This window comes from Rissa tridactyla, chromosome 2 (genome assembly GCF_028500815.1).
Source record: "Rissa tridactyla isolate bRisTri1 chromosome 2, bRisTri1.patW.cur.20221130, whole genome shotgun sequence".
Classification (NCBI taxonomy): Eukaryota; Metazoa; Chordata; class Aves; order Charadriiformes; family Laridae; genus Rissa; species Rissa tridactyla.
In genome coordinates this window covers 139751145-139778111 of record NC_071467.1, presented here as the reverse complement: position 1 = coordinate 139778111, position 26967 = coordinate 139751145, and the positions used below count along the sequence as shown (strand labels likewise).

The following is a 26967-nucleotide window of genomic DNA, read 5'->3' as shown; positions in this document are numbered from 1 at the left end:
GTCTCACCTTAACCTAGGAGGCCGTCTCTTGTGTTTTGAAAATAATGGATGACACCCCCCATACGGACCTCTCAGCTACGCAACACGAGTGCTGCCAAGGGACAGCAATCCTCTGACGGGCACCTCTGCTGTCTCCTATGCTGGCTTCTGCATGAAAAATTTGTACTGACTTAGCATCCATAAAACTGGAAATTCCCAGACACTGCTCCACGTAGACTCACCCTTCAATGCAGACATGTTGGCTAGAGGCAGTGAAAATTTTTTAAATTTGGTGAATTTTAAGGCAGCAAATTTTTATAATTCACAACAGACATCATAGCTTTTGTGAGACCTCTGCATTTGCAGCTTGGATTCCCGTAGCGCCAACTCAGCCCGGGCAAAGCCTGCGCCATGTGGGTATGAACAGGACCAGCCCCAGGCACCAGCAAACTCACCGATATCCTACGTGAGCAGAAGATGGCACTTCAGAACATATTCTTGAAAGGCAACATAACGAACTCTGATGTCCGCAGATGGCAACCTGTTTATCCACGGCACATCTTCCCCACGCTTCCTTACCAACCCCATTTCAGCTGGAGGAAACAATCAAACCCTCCTGCCCTGCCCTCCCAGGCTGCCAAAGGAGTTCCAATTAGTGTCAATTGGGATAATAGCTCTATTTGCATTTTTAAGCTATTATTAGCAAGTTGTCAGTCAGCCAGTAATTTGTATCAGTTTGGAATAATGAGTATTTAAATATTTAAAAAGAGAACGTTCCTTTCTACCACCCCCTTCCTTTTTGTGCTAAAATAATAATGGTTTTAATCAAAAGTAATTTGTATTCATATACATTTTGCCCCAGGTGTTAAGAGCAGTCTTCAAGAGCAGTGGTGAGAGATGTTAAGTAATACAGTTTATTAATATAGACAACTACTTCCATCCTCAATAGCAGTAGAAATGGAGGCTGCTTTTGCAACCAGATCATTCTGAGTCTACTCTTGGCCTCTGCAAGATGATTATGGTGTAAGAATTGAAGTAGGTTCCCATAATTTTATGTACCTGAGATTAAAATTCTCTAAAGAACTATTTTGGACTCAATTACTCTATCTTGTCCTTAGTGAAAATTCCGCAAATAAGCACCCTGTACTACAAAAAAAACCCAAAACCCACAAAAAAAACCCAAAACCCAAAAGAAAACACACACACAAAAAAACCTCCAACCCAACCCCAAAATAAGGCAGAAGACCCCTCTCCAGAGTGAGCCTGGAGCAGGTGAAAGGTTGTGTTTGTCAAATCAGACAATTATACCACCAGTGGTCGCTGGGGGATGTTGTTTCCTGACGGGGCTCAAGTCTAGATGCCCAGGTACATGCAGTCTGCAGCTGTTCTTCACCACAGGGAGCTCATAAAACAACTGGATGGGCCCTTTACATAAATAAGAAATCTTTCCAAATTTAGATGATGTACTGCATTTTATAATGCGTGTATATATATATATATGTGTGTTGGGGTTTCTTTAAATCATTCTTTTGTGAAAAAAGGCAGAGGTATGGCCCCAAGTCTTTCTGATGCGCATCTGTAAAACCTCCTATTAGGACTCATGGTGTTCTCCGGTATGACTATCTGAAATCCTGCGATCCATATGTTAATCATGAGAAAAATAGGAAAAAAAACCCAATCCCTAACAACTTCAGAGGACTTAACAATCCTCATTCCCCAGCAGGGTGTTATCTTCCATCTTCCCTAGAACTGGCATTTTATATCTGTTCTAATTTCTAATTTTTAATATCATAACTGGTTTTTAATTACTTTCAAATTGAATACTGAATGCCTTCAATACTAATGCATTTAGCTCGTGGCTGCGTGCTCACCTGCAGCACCAGTATGAGAAGCTCTGCACAGTATCTTGTGAGCAAGATCAATTTAACAACATTTTTATCTTCTGCTTGGTTTTATCCATATTCTAATCTAGTACTTATTACACTCCTTTCCACGAAGCTCACACACAAATCCCACCAACAAGCATGTCTGAAGAAACAGGCTAGAAGCACAAGGAGAGCAGGATGGAGAGCAGTCTTCCCAGGCGATGAAGAGCTCGTCTCCGTGGACACCCTAACACCAGCTGCCATCTGCTGGTGAGAAAAATAAAATTTAAAAAAATCAGCCCTCAAAGAAACTTCTTGATCCAAATTCAAACTTTGACATACTCTTCCTTCCCCGCTGAAGGAAACGTGTCTGCCTGCTGCCTTCCTCAGACACAGCCCCGACCCGCTCGCATGGGAGAAATGGGAGTGTTGGGTGGACTCTACCGTGGGCACCATCGACATCTTCTGTTGTAGCTCATAGCTTGAAAGATCCAAACCTAAGCATCCAGCGCAGGAAAAACCTGCCGCCCAGCTAGCCTTCTCTTACCGGAAGAATTTCCAGGCAACTAAAAGACGGAAAGTGGCACTACAGAGAGGGGTGGATGAAATACCACGAACAGATCTTGGGGAAGCAGTACGCACAAACCCTGATCAGGTATCACCTCCCCCAGCTGCTGCCCCGACCGACTTGCAAGATACCACGGCAGCATAAGCCACCTCTGCTTCATCCTCCTCAGTCCCTTCTCTCCTTCCTCAAGCTTTGTAAATAAAAAATAAAAATTACTAATTTATCTTTAAGTTAATTAAATTAAAATTATTAAATTTAAGTAAAAACAAATAAAAATTTTGTGCATTACCGGCACCCAGAGGCAGGCTCATTCGAAACTTTCTAACAACTTTCCTAATCACAGCCTTTGTATCGACTACAATGTCTATGTTTATGCTTATTTCTCCTTCCTTAAAAGTGGGAGAGATCACAGTGAAAATATCAATAATTTAATCAATCCAAAGCAAAAAAATCAAATCACTTAAAAACCCCACACTATTTTATTCACTTTGCGAGAACCCTACAGGTTCTCCTCCAGCCCTCAGCAGTCTAAAAATGTGTTGAGCCTATTTTTACTTCAGGCAAATGCCATTTTCTTATCATCTCAGCCTTAGGAAGTTTACCGTGAGTAGTAAATCTTATCTTTACATCTCAGTACCTAGTCAGTATACTCTATACTCCTCTCCCAAGTCAAAACATGCTTCGCTGCTTCAAGGAAATCCAAAGAGACAAGCACATGGCTCTTAAGTAAAGGAGGCTATAGGAACGTATACCTCACTCATCATATATTCATAAATGACTAGTATGTGCAAGTATGTCAAAATATGGCCACTACTGGCCATAGCTAGACAGTCCATGGGCTCCGTGACACCACCAAGAAGTTCAGTAAGGTTTCTGGAATGGAGATTCAAACGCAGGGTGGCGCAGGGGAGAGTAATAAATAGACAATCAGTCATTTTATGAAGATTTTAAACCAGAATTGCTTATATTTTGTCTTTTAAATAACAATTGGCTTTGGTTTCCTAGCCAGGAGGGACAATCAGCTAGACTTCTGTTGTCATAAAGAGCACGACGCTAATCAAGTCAATCTGCAGCACACATGTTATGTTTTGACCACCCTTATATTTCAGTTACCTTAAAAAAAAGCAGCCCCCATGCCTAAGTAGTTAATAAAAAGTTGTCCTAGGTAAAAAATCACGTGTTTCTCAGTAGGGTACTAGAAGTTCTTGAGGCTTCTGAAGAAGCTTTTTCCCCCTTTTTCCAAGCAAGGTGTCTGATCCCATTGTCTTCAGTGATGCTTTGTCCAACTAAAATCTATGGTTAACAGGGTTGGTTCACCACACAGTTGGCCACATGCAGTTGAGCAGCAACACGGTCTGCCTTTTCATCATACAGGTGGAAAAACTTTCACAACAAGTGAAAAATTTCTTAAAATACTTAGTCATGCAACTTCCATCAGACTGATACAAATCACCTGGTGAACACTCTATTTCCAAGAATAATAAATGCATTTAAAAACTGAAGCCCTTGAGTTAGAAACAAAGATACAACTCAGCTTCTCTCATCTGTTCTGCTCTTTAAGAGTCACAATATCTTTGGACTGCTTGTATATTTACAAGATTCAAAACAGCGAACCGGTGGCTTTACAGGAACAAGTAAGATTCCCATTCATTTAATTAAGTAACACTCAGCACCACCACTATTATAAACTGTAATAAGCATCTCTGCATAGCTATGAATATCTAAATACCTTTTGTAAATCAGACCAAGGTTCTCAGGAATGCTTAGGAAGACATTCAGAACAGAATAAAATAGACAGACTATCCAAATCCCACAGCCAGGAGCACACATCACTAAATAGCTACCGTCAAACTCCCCTCTGCTCAGAGGGCCTGCAGCAGTTTGCATTGCTTAGCCTTAATTCAAGTCCTCAAAACAGAGCTCACATTAAAATATATTAAATGACTGCAAGGCAAACGAATACAATCGAGGTCACATAAGGAAGAGAGCTGCCAAATAAGGTAGTTCCCTGTCCATAAAGTATTTTCCCATTAATTACAAAGTTTTGGTACAGCAGGGTGAATTTTTAGTAGTATACTAACCACAGAAAGCTCTTGTTTCCAATAGCATTGTCAAAATGCATCTTAAAGACCATCTAAGCCTTAGGCTTGCATAATTTGTTTAGTTTTTTTAAAGCAGAGTGCATGCAAATTGCTTGCAGCACTTCTATTTGGGGGATTAATTCCACAGCCTATTCTTGGGTAGCCGACTTGTAATGTTTCAATGTGCGAGCAGAAGGATCAGTGGCTTTAACCCATCTTGGCATCCAGTAGTGGGGCAGCCAGTTGCTTCGCCCTGGGTAGTGCTTTTCAAAGATCTGGCGGTAGTAATAACTTTCTTTTGTTTTAGGAGGATTGAAAGGATATTTCTCCGCTGCCTTTTCCAGCAGAAGGTCATCAACCTATAGACATAAGCAAAACTCAAGTTAAGCTGCAAATACATTTAACTTTTACAAGTCAATTTGCTGCGTGTTATAGACATACAAGGATCCACCAACCACTGAAGAGGCCCAAAGGTTTTTAAAAAAAAAAAAAAAAAGAAAAAAAAGAAAAGAAGTCTATTCTAGAGGCAGAGGTTTGTGACAGGTGAATTTTCCTCATAGGGTCCCTTGATCTTTATGAATACATAACTGTATTTCCAGTGCTGTCAATATTTCTCTCTGTGTTATGTGAAGCCCATTTCTCTTTGGGTTACAACCACCTTTGTTAGTAAAGCTCACAAAAACTTCTTTCCTATCCTTCTCTTTGCTGTGCATCAACTAGAACAATGTAAAGCAGTCTTTTTGCCATGTAAGTGGCTTCCTAGTTTTTATTTTCAGCTCACAGAGAGCTGTTGACTCTGCTTGTATAGCCAAGCTCTTAGCAGCACAGACCTGGGATGCACTGGCAGACACCTGCAGTTGCTAATTTGGCTAAGAAAGGGAGGATGAATAGTTGCACCAGTTGAGGCAATTTATAAAGCAGCCAGTTTCCACTGCCAACATGCTGTCTACCTCCTCACCACCATGAAAAAAATTTGCCCCTACTACACTAATCCAGGCTCAGTATAGTCAGCACGACACTGTTGCCTGGCTCAACTACTTTCTTGCCTGTGGATATGGAGAAAGAAAAAGGGAAACTAGCAGTTGGTGGTAGGACAAGCACTGATCCACAGGCCTGACCACACATATTTCTGTATAAAAGAGCTCTGGTGTAAATTGGGTATTATTCCTTCCTCTTGATTGTTAAACCACCTGTGTACACCAGAGATGATTATCCTTTCTCCAAATCCAAAATGCTGTAAGTCTTCATTGGTTAGCAATGCAAGCAGAGGCTTTAAAAAGCAAAAGGGCTTAGCTAGGCATGGCTGGGAAAAAGGAATGACATAAACAAGAAAGGACATTATAAAGCCACTGTGCTGTTACCCAGCTGCAGAGTAAATTCATGCAAGTGCCTTCAGCTGAAGCATCTGCTTTGCGTGTAACCCAGAAATTGTGTTTGCCAACATACAATCTAATTTGCAATCCAGATACTTAAATGATGCTCATTTCCTTACACAGCCGTTTCTGTCAGGGTCTAGCATTTCTTTCTGTTTAGGATTTCAAATGCCTTTGACCAACTCAGAGAGCTAGAACACCGTTGATTAAAGTTTATCTTCCTACTCCACCATGAAGCTCAAGTTACTGTCATACCCAAATTTATTCTCCCAACTAAGCATGTGAGCTGCCTCCCCTTGGCAGCCATATCCAACACACCTGAATGTGAAAGACAAAAAAAAAAAAGTGGTATTGTACCTGTTGATCAATATAGTCCTGAAGAATAGAAAACCAGGATTTCTTTACTGATGCTATACCATCACTGAAAGCTTCTTTGGGTCTCCAGAGGATTTCTTTGGGAAGCAAGTTGGAATCTTCAAAGGACTGTCTTAAAAGGTATTTTTCAATTCCATTCTGTTTGGAGAACAGCAAACAATGTCGTGAGTCTCAGGAACTGCAGTACGAAGGTCTGGCTTTAAAAACTTTAAGAAATGTGTTCCTTTCAGAAGGTCTGCTGGAAAAAGGGTTCCCAGTAGCCCAACTACCCAGTGCAATATTTAAAAGCATGCTTGACTTTGGGTAGAGGACTTAACCATTGAATTCAGTAATTTGGTCATGCTTAGAACATGTATTCGTAAGCTTACACTTGAGTCCAACTCTAGTTTTACATACCTTTGGGATTCGCAGTTCTGCTGGTAGAGATAAATAATAGGTAGTAAACCGATGATCCAAAAATGGGACTCTCAGTTCAAGACTAAACAGAGGAAATAAATATAAAAAAAATACTGCATCAACTGGACAATACCATCTACTTATGAATTCCATGACAGTGAAGCTTTCCCTGTCTTTCACATAAACACAAGCTTTTCTGCTTTTACTTAGAAGAAATTTCAGTTGCATACTCATGATTATCTGCATTTAATTCATCAATTTGGAAAGTTTAAGTATATGGTCTGCACAGATTAAATAAAGATCTCGATGATTTATGATGCCATCTGCTGGACAGCTTCTAGTACAATGAATTTAAAGACTACAGTCAGGCAGGATTTGCAACAACTGTTGTTCCATGTAAGCAAAAACACATTGAAAAAAATCCCGTTGCCCCCAGGGAACTACCAACTTGCTCACTGGAATTTGCATCAGCATTTGTAAAGACGTCACAGAAATAAGTAGGGATTTTTGCTGTCATTTCTGAAATCCACATTTCTTTGTGTTTTCAAGGAACAATGAGAAGGAGCCCGCATGGACACCATTAAGCTATTGGCTACCAATCCTGCAGCATTCACACAAGTTCTCTCCTATACCAGTGGCAGATATACACGTACCAAGCTGTCCTCCGTACATTCTCCTATGCATACCATGGCTTCTAAGGACACCGAAGGCAACATATAAAATTACAGTAACTGTGTATTTGGTAGGAAGAACCCCTCTCAGTGTGCTTCCTCAAGAGACATTATGCTGCCCAGCTTCAAGTCAAATGGGGATGTTATACTGCATTCTAGTAATTTCATTGTCTCTGTAACTTCTCCTCTGATAAAAAAGCTTCAACTATTTCAAGTAATACCCACCTTACCAAAAAAACCCCTACAAACCAGTATCATCATTCAGCAATCAAGTACTGACGCTCAGTTTCCACATATACTGACAAGATTTGCATAAGATTTGCATTGCAAGTCTTCCCCTACCTTTTTTTATTTTCCTAACCAACAAAGGTACTTTCATGATTTCCTCTCTACTCTTTATTCCTTTCACTTTTCTCCATAAATCTGAACACCTTAAATTCAGTTTTAATTTGTTAATACAAGGGTTCTTTCTTCCTAGAAGTGCTGTGAAGCTGACCCCAGCTTCTCTTCAGGAAATGGCAACTTTTCAAAGAAGAGAAGCCAGAGTGTGATATTGAACAGCTTTGAACATGTCGCCAAACTTTTCAGCACAAAACAAGTTATGAGGCAAATGGCAGGTCTCCTCCACCGTTTCCATCTTTTATGTAGGAAAGAGAAACTTAAGAAGGTCATAAAAATTTTGGCAAGTCATTTTGTGGCAGGATCAATACACAGCACAAGTTTCCCGATAGGTAAGTTGTTTGCTTTGCCAAAGGTACCATCTTTTTCTCTACAGCCAGCTTCTCAACAATATTCTCCTTTTAATGAATTAATTTTAATTAATTTTAATTAATGTATTTCTTTAGTAAAATAACATTATTTTCTGTAGCATACCATCTGGTGATTCTTTGAGGTATTAGTCACACAGACTGTATCCTAACATCTCTTTATTACGGTCAGCAACCCAACTCAATGCACATACTTTTTCAGTATGTTTTTTTAATTCTTCATACGCATGCCAATTATTAGATTCGAGAATTCCTCTTTGTCAAACCTCAAAAAAACCCAAAGTCAATTACAACTTTGCCTTCCCTCTTGAACTCTGCATATTTACATTTCTAATTCACTGCTTCTATAAAGACAAGTAGAATCCCAGACAAAAGAGATTCCCTGCAGCAGTTAGCAACGCAGCAGACCCTACAGTCACAGAACCCTGGATTAAATTTTGCAGCGTGGTTTGCTGTTGCTCAAATTCCTTCAGGCTACAACTTCAACTTCATCTTGACGTACAAATCCCCAGCAGTCTTTTCCTTCAGAATCAAGAGCTACTCTAAGCAGATGCAATAAATCAGGAGGTACTGTAAGCAAACGCAATTAAGAGTCACAGTTTCATTCCTCCTCTATCTTACTGTTCAGAAACAGCACCTAAATCCACTGTCTTTGCTCATCCACTAAAACTTTCTTTGGTAAAACATTGTCCATAGCAATCACAATAGCAAGTTTGTCTAGTAGTGTTTGGAACATAAGTGTGATAGACGAATACTCTGAAGACCAGATTTGCCTGCCCTGTCGACTGCTAGCCGCCATGCCGCACTTCCCACACATTCAGAGCACAGGGACCCAAGCGGCTGTGCATACCTGGAACATTAGCAATGCCTCTTCTGCCAAAGCGGGTGGTGTCTCGAGTGATATTAAGATACAGAGCTCAAACAGAGCATGGGGTGCATCCCATTCGCTGCTATTAGACTGAAGACCAATGACGATCTTAGAGTAGTTTGGACCCAGACAGTAGGAATAAAATTACCCTGCCTCACAATATTCTGAATCACTTAGTAATTCAAACAGCAACAAGTCAACCATTAATTGTTGGAATTTCCTCAACAGCAGCAGAACTTTTAAGATCTCAGACTTTTAAATCACTTGAGTCCTCAGCATCCAAGAAACAACGTTTTACCCGTGTGCTGCAGTAGTCCTGTCTGCACGAAGTACATCAAACAGGTAAAGCTCCTTCAGAAGCCTCTCGCTCTCTTCTGCAGCTTCTTCGGGGGATGGCGCCTGTAACCAGACACATGCATGTAGCACACAGACATAATACAGCTGCACAGAGAGAACCATTATTTGCTGTCCTGTGTTTGAGTTGTAGTGATCACTGAGTCATCTCAGAACTAGCAAAGACATACAAGAAATAACAAACTCAGTAATTTCTGAAGTTTAAAAATGTTATTTTTTTAGGTGATTAAATTAAATCCCTTGCATTTTACATCACCTCAGGAGAAAGTCTCAACAAATAACAGCTGTGACAACTCTCAAACATTACACCTTGAAATCTCAGAGATTTTCTGTTGAAGGGGCGAACAAGCAGCCCAAAGGCTTTCTGTATAAGGAATATATTTACCTTATGAAAATATATATATCCTTGTGTCAGCTCATCTGATCCTTCTCCTGAAAAAATGACCACGCTGTCTGTTTTCTTTCGTATATACTTGGAGACAAGATACATACCTTGAAAAAAAAATAAAATATAAAGTTATTAAAATACAACTACATGTATGATGCTACATACAGCTCGTAATGTTTTAAATTTAGCATTTTAGAAGTTTCTCTCCTACACTACTTTCTTCTAGCAAACAGCTTATTGTAGCAAACAACTGCAATATGCTAAAATAACGTCTCATTGTTATTCAAAGCTATCAACAGCCACACAAACTAAGGGCTGCAAATATATCTAAACTCTGTACTTACACTTAGCCCTCGAAATATCAGAAAGATGCATGTGTCTGTGATCCTGGGAATGCCGGAGAATTCCCGTGGGAACACATACAAGAGTTGTTCTGACTCAGTTCAAAATTAAGCACATGATTAATTCCAGCACAGTCCTGAACAAACCTTCTAGCTTTGGAGAACAAAACTACCAGCAAAAGTTTCTGCTCAACTTTCTGCTACTGTGGGTTGAACCAGATGAAGCCCTTTTTTCAAAAAGAATTATTAATTAATGAGAATTATACCTTCCCTTCATTACATCTTTCCAAACAATACGCTTCTATAACAAAGTATTAGAGATCTAATGAAAAGGACCTAGTTCATTATTTCACATACCAAGCAGCAATCGCAAAGAAAGATGCCAGAAGAAAACCTGACTTTATTTTGTAAAGAAACACTTTCAATATTTCCCATTGCAAAGTCCTAGCTTCACATACCAAATTCCACTCAGGGAACTGTGTTTTCAAAGCGATGTGGCCTATTTGGCTTACTTTTTTACAACGCTTTAGGCTGACACAAGATTAACTGGGTAAAACGTCGTAGCTGGCATTACACAGAAGGTCACATTGGATTAGGGTTTTTCATTCTTATCAGGTTGGCAACCCTTTGTAAGAAGCTGACGGTGACTTCCTTCGCTTCTCAGAATCAAACATACACTATAAGAAGCCACCTGTCCTGAGGGCACATGTATTACTAGAGGGTGACAAGAAATACTTTCGTATTAAAATTACGCAAGGAATAGGGTAATTGTAATTGTTTTGCTATCGTAACATTCAGTCCTCGGATAATCTGTAAATTTTACCCCTTCATCCAGCACTCATACTTATCAGAGCAGAAAACCTAGACCTGTAGATCTAACATTTCTTCTTCATACAACTTTTGCTTTTCATCCCAAAGCTTCAGGAACAGCTCTTGACAATTGTTTTCTACAGTCGGTGACTTTGAAACTAATAACTGGTTTTGCCTCAGTGTGGTATCACAGACCAGACTGGTGAGCAGAACTTGGGAGTCACAGTTCCCAGGTTCTGTGACAGCTAAAGGATCTAGAGCAGATAACTACATGGTTTCACATAAAATTTTATTCAGGCTATATAGAGCAAAAATTGCTATTAAAAAAAATCTTACCAATTGAAGCTCTTACTGTTGTTATATCATAGGTTTCCAAGGAGAAGATAACCTCCTCTATTGCCTGAATTCCCTCTTCAGAATTAAATATTACTTCATGATGTTCACTGCCTATATGTGCTGCCACCTGTTTGTAAAAAGTCACAATAATATATTGCTTTTCAATTAAAACATTTTATAAACATACATTGTATTTAAAACAGACACATTGAGTGAAAGCACTAGCTCCCTTCTGCCACAGTGAGAATTATGTGACATTAGGCCAAGAAAAGATAATACTGTAGCAGCCCCTCTGACTTGCAGTGGTACATTCACCGGAGAGAACATAGTCTCCCTAATTACAGTGTTCAATCATGATTACAATGGACCATCCAGCTGCTTGCCCAAAGCATAACAAAATCTGTGGAGGCTCTAAATACTCCAGATATTTGCCCTGAAGAGAAAAAGCAGCTCAAAAGCCACAACAGCCTGGATACCTCAAGGGTACGCCAGATGCCTAACAGTTTGTACAAGGCTCTTAATTCAGTAAACTGATGATTAACTTACAATATTTAACATACATACAAACACCATAACAGAGGAACCATAGCATGGAGATCAGATCTACCCTGAAACCCAGAGGCAAAATTGAGACACCACTGTCCTTTTGTTAACAATGCAATGGCAGTCTGTCATGAAAGTCTTCCAAATGCAAGTGAAAATAGGTAAGGCTCAATTACTTCTTTGGTAAGATTGAACTAAGCAGCAAATGTTGTACTAAATGATTTACTGCAAACTGATTTACTTCATAGCAATACATGAATATTCAGTATCACTATTAATACCACACCACTAATTAATTAGCACCATTAATATACACTGTTTAGCATTCAGCAGCTCAGAACAAACCGAAAGCAACACTTACTATACCTTTCTGGCAGCCAGCAAGTCGGGACTGTTTTCCATTCCAATTGCAAAGGTTTGTAATGGATAACTGACATTGATTTCTTTCATCAATTTCAGAAGAACAGCTGCAACCAAGCTGGAATCTAAGCCCCCTACCAACAAGACAAACCATTTTGTTAGGTGTTTGACTGCTTTTTTATTTCCCCTTAGGGGCGCTGAATCTAGATAGCAGAATCTCATGAGTGGGCTTCATTGTTAAGCCATGTGAATCCAAGGTACTTCTTGTTAAGCAGAGGTAAACTGCACTCGTACAAGAGAATCAGACAACTTTACTGGAATAGCTTCAGTTACAGTTGGTAGTACTTTTGGTGTCAGAAGCACCAGTGGAAATCCTTCTTTAAGATACACAGAAAGTATTCTGAAAACAATGAACCACTACAGAATATGCCCCTTCTCAACTCTGCTATAGTGGGATTTATTCTCCATTTCAAAACTGCTCTCTGTCCTCTCCTTACCCGCACATTTGATACACTACCGACAGAGCTGTGTAAATTTTTTTGGTTTGACGTTTGAATAAAAAAAGAATTAAGTAAAAGAACATTTAGTGTAAGGATTCCACTATTCCCCTATAATTTTTCAAAAGCGTGTTTCACACATTTTGAGTGGAATTAATTTTTTAAATATCACTTAAAAGTGAAAGGGTTCACTAGTGACATTCCTTTTTTTCCCTCCTCTTTCTCAGAGGAGGACAGTGGAAGGATTTGAACAGTTTGGAAAACAAATAAAAAATAAAACCAAAAGATGCACAAGGTGCCCAGATGTACTCTAAGGCTCCACCTTCTTTTTCTCATGAGCTAGTTCTGCTAACCCTTGACTAATTCCACTTGCTGCTCCCCTTTGAAGCACTGAGCAAAACACAGCACCTGTTCTCCCACACCTGCCTGCAGTTTTGACAACCATGAGGCAAAATCCTCTTCTTTTTGTTTTCTACAGTCTGTATGTGGTTTTTCAGCTGAGTGCATTAGCATCCATTCCCACCCTGGATTCCCTTTGTGGGCATGCTATCTTGTAAAAAAAAAAAAAAAAAAAATCTCCTTCTGTAGAAATCACATGCAGAGTCTGAGAAAAGCAGAGCACAGAAATCAAACTGAGTGCTTAGGATACGGAAATCAGGGAAATCAAAACCTGAGTTTCCACTGTGAAGTTGCAGAACTCCCACCATGATTGGAAAAGCACTTCTCCAACAGCGATGCTCCAAGCATACTCAAAATTGTGAAGCACTGAGATAGTCTGGTATTATACCAGCACGGGCACTTAGCTTTACCGGTAATAAATTCTGCATGTGCATCTGAGGAGCTGCTGACTGCCTTCTAATTTGATATCTGAAATTTGGGTTTTGAACAGGCTTTTTACTGGAGCTGGGATCTTCCAGCTCTGCATATCTTCCTGTTTCATTTACCTCCCTCCTACTTTTTATGATGCCACAGTAAGGAAATGGTCCAACAGTATCTCCTAGTCAGTTCTCTCTCATTCAAATGCACATTTAATAGGGTTCATGATAAATGAATGTAATTACAGCACACGCATGAACAGCACATCAGAACTCCAACCACAAGCACAAAGTGCGACAAAAACACAATAAATAAAATGTCAGTCCCGTGACTACAAAGCCTTACTTCTGTAAAACACCTCTGTAACAGTGATCTGCTAACCACCAGATCACACCACCGATCAGCCAATTCAGTGCACAACTCCCTGTACCACAAGCTATTACCTCACCTGAAAAAAGAGACAGTGTAGCAAATAATTTTGGTCCAGATGCTTCCCTGTAATTTGGTAAATCAAGGGCAGACTAGGATGGAGGCTAAAGCAAAGAAGGTGACAAGTAAGAACTTAATTTCCTCCTGCAAGCTGAACATGTCAAAGCCTTTTTCTATGTTCACTCAGTGCACAGTGAATGTAATAATCACATTTTCTTTTTAGACACCAACCTAAGCATAAATCTTACATGCTTAAGAGTATACTGGGTGATTTTTCAATAACAGTATTGTACTTAGTCAAAAACGATCAGTGTCTCAACAAGCCAACATACCATCCCAGAGTAAACTTTAAAAGCCTAAGACTTTCAAGATACTTATAAACTTGAAAACTTTATCGCAAACTAGAAAGTTCTCTGTAACTGAAAAGCAAATGAAGATTCAGATCACTTCAGGTACATCACAGCAGAACAGCTAGCATACTTTCCTCTAACTGGTAGATTATGGACAAAAGACAGGGAAGACACAAGAATTGTGATTCTTGCTACTTACCCGACAAAAGACAACCAATCCTTCTGTGAGCCATCAAACGTTTTCTAACAGCATTTTCAAACAGAATACGGATGTTGCTTTTCACTGTTTCAAGATCAAAGCCTATCCAGGAATGAAGAGGGGAAAAAAAAACCAAACAAAAAATCCAAGAAGCGTTACTTAGACTTTGCTGGACTATGCGATTAGGAAAACAAAGATACTTGTCTGAATTTCCTTTGATACGGAGGGCATGCAAGTTCAAATATCTTTGTACAAGACTGCCTACAAGAACAATTTTCAAGTTCCTACATTATAAAGGTTCTTCAACTTCTTTTTCTAATGGTACTTTTTTAAACCAATCAATGCAAATTTTATATTCAAATAATATAATTTTTTGCACTTTTTAATTGAATAAGTAGCAAATGCTTCACTGTACTACCTGAAGGCAGAGTTTCCACTGTATCACACGCAGCATGGAGTGGTTCATCTTTATAGCTATGAAATTTTACCAGTTCCACTGATGCAACCTTTCCAGAGGGCTTTAAATCCAACACTTCATAATGACCCGGGAGAAACGGTTCCACTTTAGAACATAAGGATGTTGAATGCTTTAAGTTGATAAGTCCTATGGATAAAATGGGAAAAAAAGGTCAGAGTTTTTAACCTAGGATAGTTAAGTATACCTCACTCAACAGCCTCTGTACTAAAACTATATACAAATATTTTCTCCAGATCCTAAGTCTGGTATTAAAAAAATATCATTTTGAGTCTGAGTCTGCCCTGGCTGGAGCACGATTCTGCTTCTGGCACGTTGCACATATAGATCTGAGCCATTTCAAGCTGAGGCAGATAACAGAGAAAGGAAGCCAGCAAGTTTTACTAATTGGTAAGTAGCAATTTATTCCTGTGAGCATTAAGACCAGCACTTTTCTAACTGACATGATGTCCAGGTGTAACACGCTTATAAGAATTCAAATGACAGTTAATAGCTGACTGTATTTAAAATTAAGTGTAGTCAAGCTAACAAGGGGTTTGTAATAAAACTACATCACTGAAGTGATTGCTTAATTGAAATTAATGTAGTGATTTCATAACTCCGTTTCAAACGGATCTACACCACTGCCAATGAACGCCAAGAATCAGACTTGTAGCCAAACCTCATTATTCCTCTTGTGAAAGAGGATGTTTTGCACCTGCTGGTCACCTGGGTGCCCATCGAGGAACTCCACAAAAGAGATATTGAATTGCTGGTAGAGCGGGACTAGTAATTCACTGTGATGGTTACAGGACGCAGTCCCTAAAATACTCACTTCCCTTAGTGAATTCCCTTCACTTCCACTAGTGCTAGTACTTAGTACTACTATTAGAGGAGTCAAATTACATTGCAGTCTGATAATAAAATTGATATACAGTAAATGGGAGAGACACAAGTAATGGTGAAAGTCAATTTTAGCCAAAGTGTATTTTAGGCAACAAACTCTCTTTTGGCACTGTTTGGATTTTTTTCTCCAAGTGTCAAGACTAGAGATAATTACTTAAAAAAAAAACCAAAAAAACCACAAACCAAACAGGGTAGTGAATGTGTCACCTCAAAGGACAAAAAACATCATCAAATAAAATAAGTGTCACTAGAAAATTACCCAATACTGCAGGAAATTTCAGGAGGGTTTTAAAACTCTTGGCTTTTACACGTTAGCAGTTCTTGTGGCATTATTTCCCCGTTCACCATAGAACACCAGGAAAAAATTCTAATATAATTTATCATAGCATAAATCTAGCCTAACTTTATAGTCTATGTTTAACTTTGGGGTAATGCAAAACATCTTGGGCTCAATACTGCTATGATTCCAGAACACAACGAATTAAAAAAATTAAATAAGGAGGTTATTTTAGTGCTATTAAGGACAATTAAACATCTTTACTGTCTGTGGCTTTTGTTTTAATGATGTGTAGTTCTTATACTACTAAATACAGTTCATTTATTACTGAACTTACAGTTAACTTTCTCTTCACACTTAGAGGAAAAGCCTGAAAAAGAAGTTTTGTGTCTGAAAACAATACAAGATTAATTAGGCACTGAACACAACTGGTTTTACCTTTTGCCTCAGAACAGACACCCAGAAATCCATCATCAGTCAGCACCTTAAACAGTGGTCTGACTCCATAGGTATCTCTCGCCAGAAACACTTTTCTGTTTGCAGTGTCCAGAAGGATGAAAGCAAATACACCATCTAGCATGGATGCTGTCTGTTCGATTCCTCCTCTGTTGTAAAGATGAAGGATAACTTCACCATCCACTAACGTTTGATATTCAAATCCAAACTGCTTCTGCAACTAAGAAAAAATAAGAACATGAATAAGCATTTGCAAACATTGACTGCTTATTAATTGAAAAAAACCGATGCCATTCATGTAATTGTTTAATAAGAAAACTAAGGGGTTTTTTGCAAAATCACGGTTCAAAAGTTATATAAACACTTCCGTCAAAGAAGGAAATTATACTTTTGTGTTCAAAATATTATCCGGGATCATCTCTCAGACAATGTGGAGTGACTCTGCAGTTTTAAGCAATTCACATTCTGGCAAGTTTTCAGGGATACATTTCTATCTTAGGATGTGAAACTGCAAACCCATGACCCTGGTCCTCAGAAGCATGAGCCTCCCCATCTCCTACAGACAAATGGCAGAAGCAGGCAACCACTGCTTCTAAAAAACCAACTCAAAACAGGACCAGAAACAGAGACATCATTAATTGTAGTCTCAAATCACTCCGTACAACTTTCTTATCACATAATAATGACATTTAAATAACACACACACACCCCTGCCCCAAAACACACAGACACTGGCAACATCACTGCAGAGTAAAGTACTTCATAAATAAACTTTGGTTTACTTAAGCAGTCACTGCAATTCCACTTTTTTTAAGCACAGAGAATTTCCTCCTGCCTAATCCTCCTCCATTCCTCAAACTAACCTTTTCACTCTGCCTATCCAGATGGAGTGGGGGAGGAAGAAATTAGCGGTCAGACTTAAGTCAGATCAATTATTCTTCATGTTCTTGTGGTGCTACTCTTAAAAGTTCTTTCAATATCTACCAGACAGGGGGAAAGAGGGTGTTTCAATAAAACACTAAAAAAGCCAAGAAACCCCACAAACCCAATGCTTTGGTATTTTAACAAGTAATTTGGTTTTAATTGTTATTTATGGGGCAAAGTCTTGCATAAAATTGAGTCAATATTAAAATAACTAAGTCACTGCCCTAAACAAGACGTCTGTTTCACCAATGACCCTTTCCTAGGTAGGTTTCAGCCACAAGCCTGAAAGAAAAATCTCTTTTTTAAGAGAGAGGGTACAAAATGCAGTGAGAACTGAACAAAGTCTTGCTGATGGCAATGCAAGTTTTGCATAATTAAATTTCCCTTAGGGTTGTGTGTGTAGCATAACCGAGAGTAATTCTTACTGCTTTCAATTGCAGAAAAAACACAATGCAAAATAGAAAGTATTACAGACTGTTGGTACAATACATTTCACATGGATTGCAGGAAAAAGCGTATCTCACATTTCAAACAGACACTTAAAGGCTGGAAAAAAAACCTTCCCAATGACGCTACTGATATCATTGACATCACTAACAGCAGCCTAACTATGACTTCAAAAATGGGATATTAGAAGTACTAAGACATTTCAGACTATTCATATGTTTCTGATATTACCATGCTCAGTTTATGATTCATTTTAAGCATTCGCTTTCAGCATGATTCAGAAACAGTGAGAACTGTAAGCTGCTTTATATGCCAAATCTGGATGAAGGAATCACTTCCCCTTACAAGCAACACAGGCGGCATGGACATCATTGGGGTGCATTAAAAAGAGTGTGGCCAGCAGGTCGAGGGAGGTCATCCTCCCCCTCTGCTCTGCCCTAGTGAGGCCACATCGGCAGTACTGTGTCCAGCTCTGGGACCCTCAGAAAGACAAGGAACTACTGGAGAGAGTCCAGCGGAGAGCTACAAAGATGGTCAAGGGACTGGAGCACCTATCATGCAAGGAAGAGCTGAGAGACTTGAGTCTGTTTAACCTGGAGAAGACTGCGAGGGGATCTCATCAATGCTTATAAATATCTAAAGGGTGGGTGTCAAGAGGATGGGGCCAGACTCTTTTCAGTGGTGCCCAGTGGCAGGACAAGAGGCAACAGGCATAAACTGGAACACGGGAAATTACGTCTGAACCTAAGGAAAAACTTCTTTACTTTGAGGGCGGCAGAGCACCGGAACAGGCTGCCCAGAAAGGTTGTAGAGTCTCCTCTGCAGATATTCAAAACCCGCCTGGATGCATTCCTGTCCAACGGGCTCTAGGTGAACCTGCTTTGGCAGGGTGGTTGGACTAGATCATCTCCAAAGGTCCCTTACAACCCCTGCCATTCTGTGATCTCAGCACAGGGACTGAGGCACACAGACGATGTTCAACAGCAGCATCACACCCATCAGGGACATTGAGATGCTTTAGGAAGGAAGTACAGAGTTGCTGCTTGTTCTGTACCCAAGAGACTTGCCTAGGTGGCTCTCAAAAACCCCACAAAGTATCTGCCTTAATCTGCAGACACCTAAGCACTTTAGTCCTTGCTAGTGCTTGTTGCTTCTACATAAATATATAAGCATGGATGCTATACATTAATATATTGTAAGTGACATATTCCATCGAGATTGACACACAGAAATAAAAATGCAATACTTGACAGCCTGCAGAACAACCCAAAATTACTGAAGAGCAGGACAGTCTAAAAGCATCTGCATTATGAAGGGAGAGGAGGGAAATAAAGAGCCTTGGAATTCCCCTCCCCAAGAGAAAAATGAAGAATGCATCTTTATTTTAAATTGATCAAACCTGAAGATACAAATGTTCCCCTTCCTGTCAATTAAAAAGTGATTTTTCAGTATTAAAGACTAAGTATGCTACAAAGATCCACAGCCCGTCCAGACAATTTACTTTCTTTTAAATACTAGTCATTTGATAACTTTCTAATTTTTTTTCTGATATTCTAGTCCACCATGTTTTAAACAATTCTGAACATTGGCCGGTTTCAAAATGAAAAACAAAAAAAAAAAAGGAAAATACCGTATGATCCGTACAACACTTACCTGTTTGAAATTGTAGATTTCTCCATTGTAACACAGCCACAGATACGGGAATTTCTTCACCCGGATAGGCTGCATGCCATATAACTGATCAACAACTGCAAGGCGGTGGAAACCAAAACAACAGTTGATGAATCCATTGACGTTCTCAAAACGAAACGCATCAGGACCTCTGTGTGCTATCTTCATGGCACTTAGACACTGGACAGAAAGGCATTCATCACTCCCAAACAGGGCCCAGATACCACACATGGTGAGGCTGTTGATCTACCTGAAAGCGGAGAACCTGTTCAATAAAAACATGAATGTTGTAAGCAAGAGCAGACACCTAGAAAACACAGATAACAAATGCAGACTATTAATTGCTTAGCTATCAAGAGGACTGATCAAGAGAATAGCAGACTTTACTAACATGAGGTAAAACCCAGAATATGACAAGCAAACTTTGGCCAGCAAGAAATTAGGCTTAAGTTTACCTTTAGATACATCAAAGTTGTCTATGATTTCTTTATAGAGCACAAACAAAACAAATCGTTACCGAGCATTGGGTATGATCTGTTGAAGTAACATCATAGAAACTGCCCTCAGAGTGCAACAGCTCTCCATCCCCAGGTGTAAGAAATCAGGAAAAGAAGGCAAGAGACCAGCATGGCTGAGTCGAGACCTGCTGGTCAAACTAGAGAGCAAGAAGGAAATGCACAAGCAGTGGAAGTAGGGACAGGTAATCCTGGGAAGAGTACAGGGACGCTGCCCAGTTATGTAGGGACAGGAAAGCCAAGGCACAGCTGGAACCAAACTTGGAAGGGGGCACAAAGAATAATAAGAAGGGCTTCTACAGGTACGTCAGCCAGAAAAGGAAGGTCAAAGAAAGCATACCCCCACTGATGAGCAAGACTAGCAAACCGGTAACAACAGACGAGGAGAAGGCTGAGGTACTCAACAACTTTTTTACCTCAGTCTTCACTGGTAAGTGAAGGCAAGTCCTGCCTGACCAACCTCGTGGCTTTCTATGATGAAGTAAGTACATCAGTGGACAAGGGAAGAGCTATGGATGTCATCTGTCTGGAATTCTGTAAAGCCTTTGACATGGTCCCCCGCAACATCCTTCTCTTTAAATTAGAGAGGTATGGATTTGATGGGTGGATTGTTCACTGGATGAGGAATTGGCTGGATGGTCACATCCAGAGGGCAATGGCTCAATGTCCAGATGGAGATCGGTGATAAGCGGTGTCCCTCAGGGGTCTGTATTTGGAGCAATACTGTTCTATACCTTCATCAATGACACAGACAATGAGATCGAATGCACCCTCTGCAAATTTGCAGACAACAGCAAGCTGAGTGGGGCAGTTGACACACCTGAGGGATGGGATGCCACCCAGAAGGACCTGGACAAGCTCAAGAAGTGGGCCCAGGTGAACCTCATGAGGTTCAACAAGGCCAAGTGCAGGGTCCTGCACCTGGGTCGGGGCAACATGGACCTGTTGGCACAGATCCAGAGGAGGGCCACAAGAATGATCAGAGGGCTGGAGCACCTCTGCCATGAGGACAGGCTGAGAGAGTTGGGGTTATTCAGCCTGGAGAAGGGAGGGCTCCCGGGAGACCTTATTGAAGTCTTTCAGCACTTAAAGGGGGCTTACAGGAAAGATGGGGACAAACTTTTTAGCAGTGTCTGTTGCAACAGGGCAAGGGGTAATGGCTTTAAACTAAGAGAGGGTAGATTTAGACTAAACACAAGGAAGAAATTTTTTATAATGGGGGTGGTGAAACACTGGAACAGGTTGCCCAAAGAGGTGGTAGATGCCCCATCCCTGGAAACATTCAAGGTCAGGCTGGACGCGGCTGTGAGCAACCTGATGGAGTTGACGAAGTCCCTGCTTATTGCAGGTGGGCTGGACTATCTGACCTTCAAAAGTCCCTTCCAACCCAAACTATTCTAGATCATCTCAGCAGAAACATTAACAGTCCTTTTGGTTTGCAGCCTTTCAGTGTATAAAGGGGCCCTAAACCAAAGATGGAGAGAGGCTTTTTACCAAGGCCTGTAGTGACAGGACAAGGGGCAAGGGTTTCAAACTGAAAGAAGGTAAGTTTAGACTGGACTTCCCCAGCACCATGGGTGGCGCAGATCACAGAATCACAGAAGAGCAGGGGTTGTAAGGGACCTCTACAGATCATCTAGTTCAACCCCCCCCACCAAATCAGGTTCACCTAGAGCAGGATGCACAGGATCATGTCCAGGTGGGTTTTGAATATTTGCAGAGACAGAGACTCCACAGCCTCTCAGGGCAGCTTGTTCCAGTGCTCTGGCACCCTCCAAGTAACGAAGTTTTTCCTCATGTTGAGATGGAATTTCCTGTGTTTTAGCCTATGTCTGTTGCCCCTTGTCCTGTCACCAGGCACCACTGAGTAGAGTTTGACCCCATCTTCTTGACTGCCGCCCTTTAGATATTTATAAGCATTGATAAGATCCCCTCTCAGTCTTCTCCAGGCTAAACAGACCTAGGTCTCTCAGCCTTTCCCCATGAGAGGGGCTACATTCCCTTAATCACCTTTGTAGCCCTTGTAGCTCTCTGAGCCCTAACGCTAACGGTGGGCTGAAGCTGGGGACCTACAGGTCAAGCGATGGTGCTGGGGACCTCGGCTTCAGCCCCAAGCCATCACTGGGGTCAGGGTTCTGAGAGCCACAAAGCCCACAGCGCCTGGGACACAGGGGCTGGAAGAGGCAGGCCAAGGGCAGCACGGCCCCGTACCGACATCGCTCCCTCCACAGCTTTCCCATCTGTACCAGCGATGGCGCTAGGCAGCTCAGCCTCAGCACATGGAGACGGGCTTCCGCTCCCTCCCGCCAGGGCGGCTGCCCCACGCTACTCCGGGGCTCGTCTAACAGGCGACCGCAGCCACCCGCGACACGTTCCCTCCGCGCCGGCCGCCCGCCGGGCTCCCCTCCACACGGCCGCCCCTTCCCCCGGCGGCTGCAGCGCGCCCCGGGCCCGCCGCGCCCCCGCTTACAAGCCGGGGCACCGCGCGCCGGGAGGAGCGGCAGCAGGCCGGGTCCTGCGGGCGGCTCGCCTCAGAGGCCACCCGGCGCGTCTGGGCCGGGCCCACCATCCCGGTGGTACCCTCCCGGCCGGCCCTGCTCCGGCGCAGCCCCGCGGCCCAGAAGCTGCCGCCCGCCCGCGTGCCTTACCCCGTCCTGGCCGCCGGCGCAGGGAGAGATGCCGTCCTCGCCGCGGCCGGTGATGAAGAAGGCGGCTCCCGCCGGTGCTGGCTCCACCCCCGCCGCCGGCTGCTGTTGAAACCCGCCGCGAAGTTTCATCATGCGCCTCTCTGTTCCGCCGTCTGGTCCCAGCGGGGGTCGGTCGGGGCGTTGGTCCCGGGCCGCAGCCAGTTCCCGCACGCCGGGCCGGTGAGGCCTGGTCCGCCCTGCGGCCCCGGCTCGCGGAGCCCCGCGGCAAGGCTGGAGCCAGATGGCAGGCCGAGAAGTGCAGGGTCTGCCGCCTCCCCTGGGGCGCTGGGAGGAACAGCCTGTGCCATGGGGCGTTGCTGGGGTCGTTGGGCTTGGGAGGGCAACCTGCAGCCATCAGCAGCCCTGTCCCTGCGAGCCCGCCTGGCATTGTACGTGGTGTTTGTAAAGAGCTCAGACACCTGCACTGTGGTTGCCTTAAAGCTGTTCTGTTTGGTTTGGGAGAGGGTGCTTGCACAGCTTACACTTTTGGAAGTGTGCATTGAGGAATTAGGATTTTGCTGTGCAAAACTCAGTTTTGAATAGATGCTACGGGTAAAAAAGGGATTTTGATGCCTACCTGAACTTCACCATTGGACAGGTTTGCCTTTGAGCGTGCTAAAGTAAATGAAATTAAACTGTGAAGACTTAGATGTGAAGGGCTAAATATAAAGCTTAATTCTCCACTCATACTTCAAGAGAGCCATTAGTAGTAATTTGCATGCAGTGCGCTTTCATAGGCAGCTTTAGTGGCCTTAGTGTAAAACTGCAGTGCTGAGCATAAAGTTCTTCAGGTTATGCAGACTGTCAGCAGTAAGTGTGGTCTGTGTGTAGAAAGAAGCCACTAAAAGGATATTTTTAGGCTTTAGAAAGAAAAATGCGTTGAAGTGTCCAATGCACGAGGAGTAGAAGCCAGTGCTGATGAGGAACAGAGGGAGGAGGTTTCTGTTGAGCACAGCCTCCCCTGAGCACAGGAATGGCCTTGGCGGAGGCCAGGCTTTGTTTGGGCAGCTGCAGGTGCCATGTGTATGGTGCTCGGAACTGCCCACGGGCTGGAAAGGTAGAGGGAAAGTGTGGAGTCTGGCACACTCTGAGTCACCGTGCACAGAGGAGTAGTGGTTGTGCTGGGGAACACCTTACATCTTGGGGCTTGGGTTGTTTTGGTTTTTTTTTTTCCAGAGATCTAAATGCCACAAACTCTGCATTTTGAAAAACTACAAGAAATAACAGACAAATGTTGTATTAACCAGGGTGGTTGTGTTTGTTTCGTTTTTTTGTCAGAGGCTTTTCTAAACAGCTTTTCTTTACATCCTTACTTCTTTTCTCCTCACAGAGAAAAGATTTTTGGACAAGTCCGCTTAGGCTTAAGTTGTTGTCTGGACACTTTCATTTTATGAGCAATTCCTGGTTCATAACTAGATCTCATACAGTGCTTTACGATAGTAAGTGACAAACCATTTGGTAAAATAAGAATCTTTTTATGGAGAAACTGAAGCGGGGAGGGTGAGAAGCAACTTGCAGAAAGTGGCCTGGTACAACTGGGCGAGCACAGACAGGGAAGGGCAAAACCTCATAAGTCCTCATTAATTTCTGCATCCTTAGGGCACGTTGGGTAATCGTGGTTTATCCTCCCTTGTACTACCACTTTTAAAAACTGGGGATAACTGCTGCATTTTACTATGGCTTGCATGTTTAATCCCCTATTTAAACAGAGTCAATGGTGTTATATATGGGATAAATGGCAGAAATACCTCACACAATCTGTTTTTAAACGTTGGCAAAGTTACTGTTTGGTAGTTAACAATAGCACAGGTAATAACCAATATGTTCCTGTACTTTTCTAGCCTTTTCTCTAGTATCGCCAAGTGGCCTGTTACAATCCCTTCGCATTAAGTGTCATTCTTCGATATCCAATCTTTTCTTTCAGCATATCTGCAGACAGCGCTAGATGTAATTACACTCCAGTCTCACAGCTCTGTTCTCAGCCACATCTTCCCTCTTGGTTTTCTCCTTCCTGCAGGCATTACCACATGTAATATTTTCTCTAAAGCATTTTCTTTTCCCCTGTACTTCTTTAAAGATCATTTTTCACTCCATTTGTGTTGAGAGTAATTGAAGTTGATGCTAGCTGGGTGGAGAGAACAGGTTTGAATGTAAATATCAGCTGCCATGAGTAGCTAAGAGACTTTCTACTTTAGTGTATCATCTGTTTAGTATCTGAGAGTAACCATCTGGCCACAGGCTAAAACCATTTAAGAATGGCCGAACAACACTGTAAGAAAGTTCATGATTAATTACTTAAGAAGTACTTGGATTAGTTTTGTTTCTCGTCAGCTGAAATGAAAGGCTAAGAGGTTTCTTTGAAGGCAGCAGGTAAATGAGTAAATGAAAGGTCAAAGTGAAGAGGGAAATAGTACAATGCAGAACAAACCGTTGCAGCTGCACGACTGTTACACTGAGCTGGTCACTGTCAGCTCAGCTCTCAGTTGAGCATTGCTCATAACTGAAGTCTGTGTTTCTCCTTTTTTTTCCCCACAAAAGAGGAATACCTTTGCTGCGTCCATTGGATGTGGTGCCACCAGCATGCCTGGAAGACTGGAAATGTGTGAGTTCTGTGAAATCTGTTTGGAGAGGAGGTAGAAGTAAGGGACAAGTGGAGAAGTCAGAGGCTGTGATTGAGAGACCTACAGTGAAGGTGTTTTGCTTTCGCAGCAATGACTACCAAGTTAGCAACCTATAGTACCTGGGGGGTTTACAGGGAGTCAGGACCCTCCTGAAGGTATCCCTCATGATTTCTGGATTTTTGCATGAGAGGACACGATTCAGCTGTTTTTGTGATGGTGGCTCTCCCAGCTCTCTGTTCCCGTCCTTTGCTCTCACTGGCGCTGTGCAAGAAAACAAGATCTGAAGTAGAAAACAATGGCCAGACTCAAATATTAGAGAAAGGTTTTCCTTTTTCTGTCTCCATCAAACGCACGTACTCTACAGTTTCTCAGCCAGGAACTGAAGACCCTTTCTTGATGGTGAAAGTTGCCACAAGTGGATTCATGGTCCAGGTCGTTATGATGGGCAGGACATTAAAACATCAGAAATTCTATTGATGTGCCTCGGCTCAGCCTTGCACCAGCCCTTTGCACGGCAATTGCTAGTGAGTAGCAGAACACAGGCATTCTGCACCCCGCCAGACCATCTACGTAGTCACGGACCATTAAAGACACTTCATCACCAACAATTTGAGGGATAATAAGGGTAATGCTGAAACACTCTGTTTTTGAAAAATTAGATATTTGGGCTGTGGGAAGGAGAGGGATGTGTCTTGTCTACACTCTCATGACTCCCTTTGCATCCAGTACCCATTTTTAGCTTGAGCCAGCTACTTTCCATCTGGCCTTGACAACACGCTGAATTGCAACAGCAATACTTACTTTTTTTTTTATTCCTCTCCAGTCCTCACTTGTGTCATAATGGAGTTCTGGGAATAGGCGGCTTCAAGTTTCCAGATGCCTCAAACTGTAATTTTCTCAACTCTCAGTGACTGAATGTTCATGATGTAAGCTGGGCACAGGTCAACAAGAATCCTGTATTTTTCAGCTTGAATTTTTTCCTTGATGTATTTGCTGCACAAAACTTTGCCACGCATCCTCACAGGCCCAACTGAATGGGATATGCTATTATTGATTTGTTTGTGTTTGTCAGCATCTACAAATTACTTTAGTGTTGAATTCTGTATACTGTCCTTTATGTGCTTACATCTTCTGTTCCTGAGTGTGCACTAATAATAATCTAATGCCGTTCTTGGGGCAGGGAGTTAGCATACAGCTTCATTTCTGCCAGGAAAGAGTGACTTTAGACAGACGTTGCTCCATGATCCAGCATCGTAGCAATAACAGAAAATCAATTGGCAAATGTTCTTTCTGGCAGCAGCCTAGTGTATTTTCTAGGACAGGGGCTAAGCTTGAAAGCAGAAGGTTATTTCTCCTAATGGAGCCACACAGAAACATCCTTGTACCATGGTGGCATTGTCAGCCCGTTATACACCGGGAGAAGAGATCAGTGGTAGGCAGGACTCGGGGGAAGGTGGAGATCAGTTCCTCCTCCCCAGTCGCATGGGTTGACAATAAATAATGTGTCTCATACCCTGGCTGTCCTTACAAATATAAAGGCGTGTTGGATACATGTACATTTACCAGGCAACATCTGCAGTGCCAGGTGTTCTGGTAGCACATCTGACATCTGAAACGTATGGTTATATGTCAGGGATATGCAG

General features: G+C 42.0%; 1 protein-coding gene across 2 annotated transcripts; it reads right to left on the bottom strand.

Annotated features, from left to right (window-relative positions):
- Nucleotides 1-3346: 3346 nt before the first annotated feature.
- On the bottom strand, nt 3347-22742 carry ASNS (asparagine synthetase (glutamine-hydrolyzing)). 2 transcript variants are annotated; one of them, XM_054192676.1, is made up of 12 exons: nt 22665-22742; nt 19484-19766; nt 16442-16679; nt 14785-14970; nt 14367-14468; nt 12082-12209; nt 11173-11299; nt 9683-9789; nt 9242-9342; nt 6638-6719; nt 6224-6379; nt 3347-4852 (listed from the first exon to the last, which is right to left on the bottom strand). In XM_054192676.1, exons 2-12 carry the CDS (start codon nt 19730-19732, stop codon nt 4643-4645), a joined length of 1686 nt encoding a protein of 561 aa, XP_054048651.1. In that variant the 5' UTR covers nt 19733-19766; nt 22665-22742; the 3' UTR covers nt 3347-4642. The 2 variants fall into 2 exon arrangements, with proteins under 2 accessions (XP_054048651.1, XP_054048652.1); XM_054192677.1 differs by having other exon boundaries at nt 19484-19751; nt 22665-22715.
- Nucleotides 22743-26967: the final 4225 nt, after the last annotated feature.

Bases quoted from the DNA above. Each gene is read 5' to 3' on its own strand.
- ASNS (XM_054192676.1), bottom strand. From the start codon at position 19,732: ATGTGTGGTATCTGGGCCCTGTTTGGGAGTGATGAATGCCTTTCTGTC. The intron at 12,210-14,366 runs GTAAGTAGCAAG...TCTTGTTGGTAG, and splicing joins GATTGGTTGTCTTTTGTCGG to GGGGCTTAGATTCCAGCTTG. The intron at 11,300-12,081 runs GTATAGTAAGTG...TTTTACAAACAG, and splicing joins ACTTGCTGGCTGCCAGAAAG to GTGGCAGCACATATAGGCAG.